This window comes from Suncus etruscus, chromosome 20 (genome assembly GCF_024139225.1).
Source record: "Suncus etruscus isolate mSunEtr1 chromosome 20, mSunEtr1.pri.cur, whole genome shotgun sequence".
NCBI classification, from domain to species: Eukaryota; Metazoa; Chordata; class Mammalia; order Eulipotyphla; family Soricidae; genus Suncus; species Suncus etruscus.
The window spans coordinates 23,804,365-23,815,231 of NC_064867.1; the positions used below are offsets into that span (position 1 = coordinate 23,804,365).

Here is a 10,867-nt window from a genome sequence, read left to right on the forward strand (position 1 = left end):
AGTAACTCTCTTCACCCCAACCCTGACTTGCAACAAAAAGTCGAGTTTCTAAAATATATATATAATATATATATATTATATATATATATATGATAAAAAGGACATTGAAAGATTCCTCAATTCTATCCTCTGGTTCTCTTACATTCCTAAGCTATTTTTTTTCAGCTTTTAATTCCATAGCCCTCCTAAAGAAAATCTGTTTTGGGGGCCAGAGAGGTGGCGCTAGAAGTAAGGTGTCTGCCTTGCAAGCGCTAGCCAAGGAAGGACCATGGTTCGATCCCCGGGGTCCCATATGGTCCCCCTCCAAGCCACGGGCAATTTCTGAGCGCTTAGCCAGGAGTAACCCCTGAGCAACAAACAGGTGTGGCCCGAAAAACCAAAAAAAAAAAAGAAAAAAAAAGAAAAGAAAATCTGTTTTGGTAAGATCTCAATCCAAGACCAAGAGAAGTAATTTAGTTCTTTAAAAAATAAAAATAAAAAATACTGAGCCAAAATTATAGATCAGCAAAGGAAGACTACTACCAGGGAACAAAGATTAAATGCTTTAACAAACAGGGACAGAGACATAGCACAGCGCTAGGGCGTTTGCCTTGCAAGCAGCCAATCCAGGTTGGACGGTGGTTCAAATCCTGGCATCCCATATGGTCCACCGAGTTTGACAAGGGTTATTTCTGAGCACAGAGCCAGAAGTAATCACTGAGTGCCGCTGGGTGTGACCCAAAAACCAAACCAAAACAAAAGAAAACAAAGTTCTCCTGTTGAGTTCTTATAAACTTTGAAGTTAGAACAGAGCACATACAAAAAAAATCCATTTCAAAAGTCTACTCTGATATCAGGGTCACAAAAGGGACAGAATATTTATATGGACATCTTTTAGGACAATCCTGGAATCAACCACTTACATGAAGACATTTGCTTCCATTTGGTTGTTTCCAAAATGATATGCATGGAATAAATGTCTCCTTTGAAGTACACGCAGCCCACTGAATTTTATATCTCAATCATAACCAGCTGGAGTCAAGTCTAAATAACTTCGTCACCAAACTCCCAGAATTAGTTGCATCATGTAGGCCGACTTACTGATTCGCTCTTACACTTATCCAAGAAATGGAGACTCGATGTTATTTTGACAAACATTAGACTTCATGCTTTCAAAAAAAACAAACCATCTGGAGATAACAGGAAGTTACCTACAGAGCCCAAGGAAACAGCTGCTTGGCGATATAGGGGAGTAGCTGTTGAAAGATGGAGAAATCTGCTACAATCCTCCTCCTGAACGGCAGTGGACTGAGAGAGCCCATGCAGATGGCCTAGGGGGAGGAAGCAAGCGCTAAAGCTTGTGGGGGTGGAGAGGGAAGTAATGAAGTTTGGCAAAAACAGCAGCCTCTTGGGCTCTGGCCCAGCTTGTAAACAGTTTTGTGCAGAGCATGTAAGTAGGATTCCTATGATAATTATCATTCAGGAGGAATAAGAGGAAGTAGGGGGGCCAGAAAAGTGGGGGGGGGGGGGGGGGCCGGAGAGATAGCACAGCAGCGTTTGCCCTGCAAGCAGCCGATCCAGGACCAAAGGTGGTTGGTTGGAATCCCGGTGTCCCATATGGTCCCCCGTGCCTGCCAGGAGCTATTTCTGAGCAGACAGCCAGGAGTAACCCCTGAGCAACGCCGGGTGTGACCCAAAAACCAAAAATAAATAAATAAATAAATAAATAAATAAATAAATAAATAAAAAGAGAAAGGGGGGAATGAGGAGGAACAAGTCCCAACCTTGACAGGTAATATGTGAAATTACAGATAGTCCTGGACAAATTAAATTGTAAATGTCTTTGGCTGAAGAAACTGCAGTTCTGCCCTTTGGATCATGCAGCTAGCGGCTATTCTAATACAGGGCAAAGTCCATTATGAACATACATACTGAGCATCCATTTGGAAAAAGACACTCAAACCTATCCTGCCTGGAGGCATCTCTAGAATAGATCTGAAGAGTGTCAACAGTCACATGAGCTAACTGGGCATAGCAGTGTCGAATCCTCCAATGGAACCCATGATCAACTGATGCTGAACAAGAGAATAAAGAACATGAAAGAAATACACACACACACACACACACACACACACACACACACACACACACAGATGCAATGCTTTTTTGAACTTTTCCAAACGTGAAGGAAAGGCTTTTTCACTCTCCTCTTATTGCAGAGGTGAGTTTCACTAGACATTCCAGGCAGCGAAATCTCTTCCCACAACTGCAACTGAAAGGAAGACAGGAAGGCAGAATCCCTTCCAAGCATCCAACTCCAAAACTTTCATTTCTTCCACCACTGTTTTGGCTCCCCAAAACTTCAGACCAACACCTGCTGCAATAATTAGCTGGGACACATTTTCCCTCATTATCCCCGCCAGATCCTCAAACCTAAGTGATGAGCAGCACGCCTCCACTCACCTCTGCCACATGCAAAGAGGTAGAACCAGTCTTCTGCCTACAGGCTGGATGTTTCATGAAGAGTGATGAACAAGGTACTGGCACAGCTAAAGTTGCAGCGTCTCTGGGACCGAAGAAAAATGGGAGCAATATAGACTTCCCTGGCAGCTTCAACCCAAGCTTGAGCCATTCTAATCCTTCCTTTGAGAAGCAACAACCCTCCCAACTCATTTCCAATAGAAAACAAAACTAGCCAGAAGATCACAAATAGAGTTCAGATCCTGTGGTCCCAGTGTACTATGCATTAGAGAATCTCATTCATACAGAATAAGGTGGGAACTAAACAAATGCACGGGTTGGGAAGTGAGGAAGGAGTAGCAGCCAACTTAAAATTAAACAAAGATCAAGCGCCTTGGCAGCCTTATACCAGTAGATATAAAATAAAGACTAGAGAGAAAATAGGGATATTTTTCTTTCAGTTTTGTTTGCATTTAGGCTGTAAACAGCATTGCCCTAAAACTACTGAATATTAGTCACTGGGCCTCATAATCATGTTTGGGTCCATACCTCGTGGTACTCAAGAGCTTCTTCCTGAATCTTTAGTCAGGGATCAAAATGGGGTGCCAGGAATTGAACCTGAGTCAGCTGTGTGCAAGATAAGAGCCCAACTTCCTGTATGTATATCACTCTACCTTCCCCCTGTATTTTAAATAAAAGTACTCTAGTGCCAGGGAGATGGTTCAAAGAGCTGGAGCATTCTTGTGCATGTGGGAGACCCTGGCAGACTCCCCAAATAAGAAAGTGAAGCACTCTGGTTCAGATCCTTAGCAGGACACAAACATTGTATTATGAAAGTAACAAAAGGAGAACCTGACTGAGGACACTGTAAGAAAATAGCTCAAGCTGTCAAAATCAGCAATTAATAATCAATTTCCTGTCAGTTGTTTATGAGGATTTGTGGACAAAAGAACTCAAATCAAACTAAACTGTTCAGAGGTAGACTAGAGAAGGGCAAGAGCAAAGGTAGCACATAATTGGTGGGGAAAGGGAATGAATATCCCGATGTCCTCTGACCAGACCTCTGTGCTCATGGGCAGTTTTGTCTTGCCTAGAGATTCAAATGTTCTTAGTTCCAAGGAGAAAAAGCTGGCTGGTGTTAGACATTTCAAACCTGAGATCTAACCTGTTTCTTCATCCAGACAAATTCATTTTGCAATCTAGTTTACTATTTTATACTCTAATCTACTCACAGTTGCTTTTTTTTATCCCCATATAAAAAAAATTTTTTAAGTCTAAAGTCAGATTTACACATGACAAATTTACCTTAAATAACACACATTTAAGATCCAATTCAGAAAATAAATCAATTTATTGAGCAGGTCACATTATCTGCCTTCAAAGAGTCTAGTTTGTTTTCTACTTTGGGACATACCTGGCATATTTTACTCTTGCTTTGCACTAAGAGACCACTCCTGGAAGAGCTCAGTGGGACCGTGTGCTGGGTACTGATTTCAAGTCAGCTGTATGCAAGACAAGCACCCTTCCCACTATACTATTAGTTCAATCCTGAAGGAGTCTATTCTATTGAAACCCTGAGCCATTTTTAATGTCTATGAATAAATTTTCATCATTTTGTTTAAAACACAGGAGACTAAAGTGTAGAAAGGAGTTAAGTTGCATGTGACTAGTCTTGGTTGGACCATTGGTACCACACAGTTCCCCTGAGCATCTCTGGGTGCGCATCACTAGAGGCCCCAAACATTGCAGCAATGGCCTGAGTAATTCCTTCTTCTGCATCCTTGGGCCCTTGCGTTGAGCTGCTGGCCAGATTGGTCGAGAATCTCTAGGAGGAACCCGAAGTCTCCTGAACACCATTGAAAGGCACTTTTCTCCCAAAATAACTAACTGAACTAAATTTAGTTTCACAGAGTGAAAAGTCTGCTTGTTTTTACCTGCTCAGCATCAACATGTAGGCAGTTAAGCATGAACATAAAGAGAATAAAAATGTTTCTACGGGGGGGGGGGGGGGCAGAGAGAGAGAGAGAGAGAGAGTACAGCAGTAGGGCATTTGCCTTGCATGCATGCGACTGACCAGGGAAGAGCCTGGTTCAATTCTTGGCATCCCATATGGTCCCTCAGCCTGCCTGGGACAATTTCTGAGTGCAGAGCCAGGAGTGACCACTGAGCACTGATGGGTGTGGCCCCAAAATCACTCAATCAATCAATAAAATTTTTAAAAAAATTTTTCTACAACCCATTCTGCCACTCAGATCCTTAGAGCAATGATGTCAGGGTACAGGGCTGTCACCCAGTGAAGGTCACCATAGGGACCCATGGAAGTTGGCAGCTTTGGACAGCACCACAACAAGTGGCTCAACAATGGCCTGGCTATTAACTCACCATCTCTGCAACCCATCGAGACAGATTTCTTCCCCTACACCCACTGAATGGAGAAAAGAAAATCTCTGATTCCAAGTCATCAGCACTTCTCTTGCTGTGACAGGAAATCTTCAATTGCAGTAGAAAGGGGGAGGTGATAGTATTAAACAAAATTCATGGGTTTTACACGGATGCTGAAGCCATGCAGGCTGCTGATGTCACTAAGTACCCAAATCACGAAGCCTGCTGTATGTCCTACTTACTAGGAAGCGCCCAAGATCAAAGGTTGCTATGGCCTGAGGTGTAAGGCAAGGAAGATTACAAAGGGACTGGGGAAATTTTTGAGCTTAATTGTGGTGGTGGTGGTTACAAGACTGTGTGAGTTTGTCAAATGTCACAGACATGAGCACCAAAAAGAGAGAACTGAGCTGAGTGTAAATGTCATCCCATCAGCCAAGAGTCCACTAGTTTCGATGAAAAGAAATCCACCCCAAAAGAATAAACAGCTTAACTTCTTTTATTACTAAAAGAAAAAAAGGAAACCTAAGATTTAAAATTCCACTTCGTATTTTTAGACTCAGCCCTTGAATGAAGGAATGAAGCCATTAGTAAAAAATGGTTCCTTCTGAACAACTGACCCAACTAATGGTTTCCAAAGAGAGTGTGAAGTATATCGAATGGCAATAATGAGAAAAAAAAAAAACGTGCAAAGAGAAAATGAAAGTGCTGTTTTCATTTATTAGATTACTTCTGATAAAAAAAAATTTAGCAACAAGCCTTTGTAAATAAGTAATTTTAAAAAAGGAGTATGATTCCAATAATGAAGAAAAAAACTAAAAAAAATCAGTTCATGTATTTCACATGTTATCTCTTTACAGTATACTTGTAAAAGGTTCTACAAGATTTGCTCAGCCAAAATTATAGTCAATGCTCTTATCGCACCACAATCTAACATCCTACTCTGGGCACAGATTTGGGACATCAATTTTGACGTAAAACGTAGTTATACAATAAATTCTTACTCCAAGCCATATTTACAGAATGAATAGGGTTCCAAAGAAATTACTAGAGCAGAGAAATAGACTTCTGGTCAGTCTACAGAGCATTTCTGCACATGTCCAATACCTCTACGTCCACTTTGCCCACTGTTTATCAAACGAAGCTATTTCCCCCTCAGCTTAGAGACCTACCTAACTAAAAGGTGTGTCAATGCTATAATGAAGGTGGAAACTAGGATACAGCCAGAGTTCAGTGGCCCGAATTTCATAGAGCAACCCTATAAATGCCTTTCGTAGCCAGCATTGACTCCTTGCCAGACCAGTCCCTAAGGCTCCCAATTAGCACCTTGTTTCCTAATCCACTCCCACCTTTACCCTTGCATCACCTCATTTGTTCTTGCTTCACATTCAGACAGAACCTCAGGATACCAAGAAAAGATTCCAGGGGCCGCTTCTTCCATGGGCTTCTACTGAGCTTTTCTTTTGCAACCAAAGTGAAATCTAATTTCTGCCATTCGTGTGACATAAATGCCTGTGCTCTATTTATTGCTTTATGAAATTTGAGCTCTGTATTCTATTAGGATCTTGTCTGGAGGCTGTGATGTCTCCCATTCCACACTTCTACAATCTTGCTCCTTTCAGGCACCCATTCAAAGAGAAACGCAGCAGTAGGGCCTTTGCCTTGTACAAGGCTAAACCAGGACAGACCTGGGTTCGATCCCTGGCATCTCATATGGTCCCTGAGCCAGAAGTGATTTCTGAGCGCCTAGCCAGGAGTAACCTCTGAGTGCCTCTGGGTGTGGTCCAAAAACAAGCAAACAAAAAAATCCATGGGAAACGCAGAAAGCTGCTACCTGTTTTGAAATAGCATATCCCTTTCCTATAACCCAGCCTCGGCCAAATTTATTTCCATAGTTTTAAAAAATGTTTAAGAAAACGTGCAAATTGGGAGCCAGAATGAGGGATTAAAGAATTTGCCACAAATGTGGCAGACCCTGAGTCAATCCTCATCGTTGCATGGTTTCCTGGACACTTATCAATCCTGTAAGCACAGAGCTTCAGAGTGTCCCCAAGTACCCACAGGTGAGAATTAACAACTGCCTCCCCCAAAAAATATAAAAAAGTTAAGTCATCTAATGAGGCCCAAGATCATAAAGAGACTGGGAAACCCAAAACCATTCATTTTACTAAATCAGCAGGACGTAACAAATCATCTACTTCCTCATCATTCCTCCATTCAGTGGAAAGCCATACATCAAGCACTACTATGTTGTCTGATTCTGTGTACTAAGAGCGACAGTCCCAGAAGGCAAATGGGAAGAAGCCGACTGTCCTCACTAGAAAAGAAAAATGAAAAAGAGATCTTTGAAAGTTTCAGAATTCAAAAAAAATCAGTGGGGGCCAGAGAGATAGTACAGCGGTAGGGCTCTTGCCTTGCACCCAGCCGATCCAGGACGGATGGTGGTTTGAATCCTGGTATCCCATATAGTCCCCTGAGCCTGCCAAGAGCGATTCTGAGCTCAGAGCCAGGAGTAACCCCTGAGCGTCGACGGGTGTGACCCAACCCCCCTCCAAAAAAAAAAAATTAGTGACTCACTTCCCCAACTGATTTCTGGAATCTTCAAGAAAGCAATGACCTCTACAAAACATGCTCGATTCCAGGTATCAGAAATACTGGGCTGACACTCCTTCCTCATCTCCTATCAATGCAAAATAAAATCAGACGCTGCTGCCGTTGAGCAATTAATGCTGTGAGTCCCACTAGAGACACCTAGAGACTGCGGTTCGATCCCCGGCATCCTATATGGTCTCCCCAAGCCAGGGTCAATTTCTGAGCGCTTAGCCTGGAGTAACCCCTGAGCATCAAACGGGTGTGGCCCGAAAAAAAAAATAAGAGGAGTTAAGAGTACAACAGGTTGGTATCTCTCAAATTTTTGCCTCCTATTTCCATAATGCCATCATGCAAAATCGCCACAAATAGCAGGTAATCAATAAAAACAGGCACAACACATAATCAATAGGACTGACTATTTATTGCCCATAGTTAAAAAAAAAAAACTTTCCTAGAAACAAACTACAGAGCCAAGGAAATGTCACTACGAGGGAGAAATAGGCAGCCAAAAAGATACTTAAATTCCTAGGTTAGACTCAACACAAGATGCTTAAAACAAACTTCAGTCCTTCCATTTCCTCCTTGCTTGGACATAAACTCTGCAAACAGATGACAAAGCGGAAAAACCATTTCACAATTGCCTGTAACATAAGAGTAGCGAGGTGATATATTTCCCTAGACTGCTGTAAAAGTTGATAACGCCACCAGAGACTTACATGGTGCTTGTAAGATTTCTGCAGAACCAATGAAATTCAAACACCACCAGTGCCAGTTTTTCAACTGTGAACCATTCTGTCCTGTCCCGGCATTTATCAGTCACAGGAAGGGTGGCAACGGCAATATCAACGTGCTCTGCTCCTAAGCTGTCCCTGTCTCAGCAACCACCCCTTGATTTTTTTTTAGAAAGCAACTTTCTCCTATTTGTTCCCAACCTGAACAGAACATAAACTCTCTTGCCTGCGGCTGCTGCTTCTTAGCTCAGCAACTTTGGTTTTTTTGTGTGTTTTTTTTTTATTTCTATTTCATGCAATGAGAAGTATTTTTTTACAACAGCAAAATAAAATATGATTAGAATGAAAGCACTACAAGGGAGTTCCTGATGGATTTCTTGAGTTGGACAACAATAATAACAACAACACATGCACAGATACAGAGATTCTTGCTGGCTCTCTTGTGCTACAGAACTTGGAGCAAAAAAAAAAAAAAATCCAGCAAACTCCCCTCAAGAACTTCCCCCTGAACTGGAGGCCTGCTTGCATAAAGCAACAAGGAAAAAAAATATTAAATCGTGCAGAACTGTATAATCTCTCAGAGGCTGGGAGCCCCCAAAAAGCTAGAAATCTGCCTTTAGTTTCAGAAATCTCCATTTGTCCATGTGATTGATTGAAGGACCAGAGATTATGAAGCAACCACGTTTTTGTGCAAAAGTCAACTACCTACCTCCAGGAGGGGGAAGACAGACCCTAGCATCTAGAATCTCTGTGCAATGCGTGGGGCTTTCAAGAAAAAAAGAAAAAATATTTTCACATCATCTCTGTGCTTGAATTCAACCCTCTAGAAAAACCTTAGAAGAGGAAAATCTGGAACCACCCTGGGCTCCAAGAGGAGGAACACACAGTCTCCTGCCCCTAGGGAGGGTACAGGCCATCAATGCAGGCCAAACTCCGGCAAGGTGACAGTCACCCCAAGTTCAACCGGGGGTGGGGTGGGGGGTGGGAGGAGGTAGAAGATGTCTGCGTGCAGTTTTTCCTCCTCTTTGCACCTTAAAAGAATCGCCTCTCCATTCCTCCCAGAGGCTATTTGCATTTGATGTGGGGGCTGCTCAGCACCCCCCAAAATAAAAAACAACATTGCATGCAAACCTTGCTTTTTCCCCCCCGTTAGGTTAGTTAGCTGCAAGCGAGCTAGGGAACAGATCACCCCCAAACACACCCATACACCCATGCACTGACTCAAGGGCATCCGGGGTGGACAGGCTGGCACCCCCTTTTTATTTTTTATTTTTTTGTCAAAGCCTACCTTGATGATGCTACTCCTGCGGGGCAGGCCGACGGAAGGAGCTTTGCTGTCCGACCTGGGGAGAGGGCAGGCGGCTGGGACACAGGAGGGGGGCGCCCCAAAGGTCTCGTTTTGGGGTCCCCTGGCCGGGCTGGCTCGGAATTCGTCCCCCAGGCTGCAGTCCCCGTTGGAAACGCCTCCGTGGCCAGGGCGATCGCCTGCTCTGTCGCCTCCACCAGCAGCTCCGGCAGCTCCCGCTTTCAAGGCGCCCTTGGGCAAGCCCAGGGCCGGGCCTGGGGAGGTGGGCAGGGGTCCCCCCGCGGCGCCTCCTCCCCGGCTACACTCCGCCATGGGCGCCCCAAGACACCCGCTTGCACAAAGCCGCGTCCCCGCTGTCCCCAGCGCCGGCTCCTCCTCCTCCTCCTTCTCCTCCTCCTCCTCCTCCTCCTCCTCCTGGGCTGCTGCTGCTGCTGCTGCTTCTTCCGCTTCTCTTCTCCTATGCAGCCTGGGCCCTGCTTTGGAGGGTCCTGCAGAGGGGGTGGTGGGGAAAGCACAAAGACACCCCCCCAGGTGAGTTCAGAAAAGGCTCCCCCAACACCTAGCACTGAAAAATACACCCTGGCACACGCACCGCCAAAAATAACCCGCACCCGCCCCGGGGGAGCTTAGAGGAACTCTGGGGATTCGAACCTGTAACCTTCTGACCTACCCTGCTGAGGCGGTGGGTCCTTCTCGCTTTCTGGGGTGGCTGGGTGGACTCCCCCACTCCACCAAAATAGAAACACCCCCCCCCCCAGGAGAATTCAGGCGCCTGGAAGAGGAACCCACCCACCCACCCCCCAGTGGGGATTGGGGTTGCTTTGAAGAAGCAGCTGGAGGGCGGGTAGATGCACATCAGGACCACCACCTCCCCTAGGAGAACTCAGGCGCCTGGTGGAGGAACCCACCACCCACCCCACTTACATCCAAACCCTTGGGGACAGGGGTTTCTTTGCAGAAACAACTGGGGGGGGGGAGCTGCAAAGTGGGGGCGTCCAGTGCACCCCCACACCAGGACCACCACCACCTCAGGCACCTGGAGGAGAAACCCACCCACCCCCTGAGGGTATGGGGCTGCTTTGCAGAAGCAGCTGGGGGATCAGATGCAAAATGCGAGAGCCCCAATGCACCCCCCATACCTATCCCACGCCAGCGGCTCTCTCCAGCAAGGGCCTCCGGACTCCGCACTGCCTCCTGCTGGCCGCCGTGGGGATCGCCCCTGCTGGCCCTCGCTGACTCGCTCGCTCTGCTCGACCCGCCCGCCGGCTCCCTGCTCGCCCCAGGCGCCCTGCCGTCGTGGCGGCTCTCGCGGGGGCCTCCTCGACTGCGTGGCCCGCGCTGGCCACGGAGGCAGGCTAGACCCCGCTCTTCTAGGCTACACTAGGTGTTGACAGCCGCCCCGAGCCTTGAGAGGGCGGCG

At 45.7% G+C, this 10,867-nt stretch overlaps 1 protein-coding gene across 1 annotated transcript in view; it reads right to left on the reverse strand.

Moving 5' to 3' along the window:
• Positions 1-9,822, reverse strand: part of PLCL2 (phospholipase C like 2) — a 189,595-nt gene extending 179,773 nt beyond the window's left edge. The window contains exon 1 of the mRNA XM_049766129.1: positions 9,430-9,822. Coding sequence (XP_049622086.1) covers positions 9,430-9,759 — 330 coding nt within the window. The 5' untranslated portion in view covers positions 9,760-9,822. The remainder of the gene's footprint in view (positions 1-9,429) is intronic.
• Between the last annotated feature and the right edge of the window lie 1,045 nt (positions 9,823-10,867).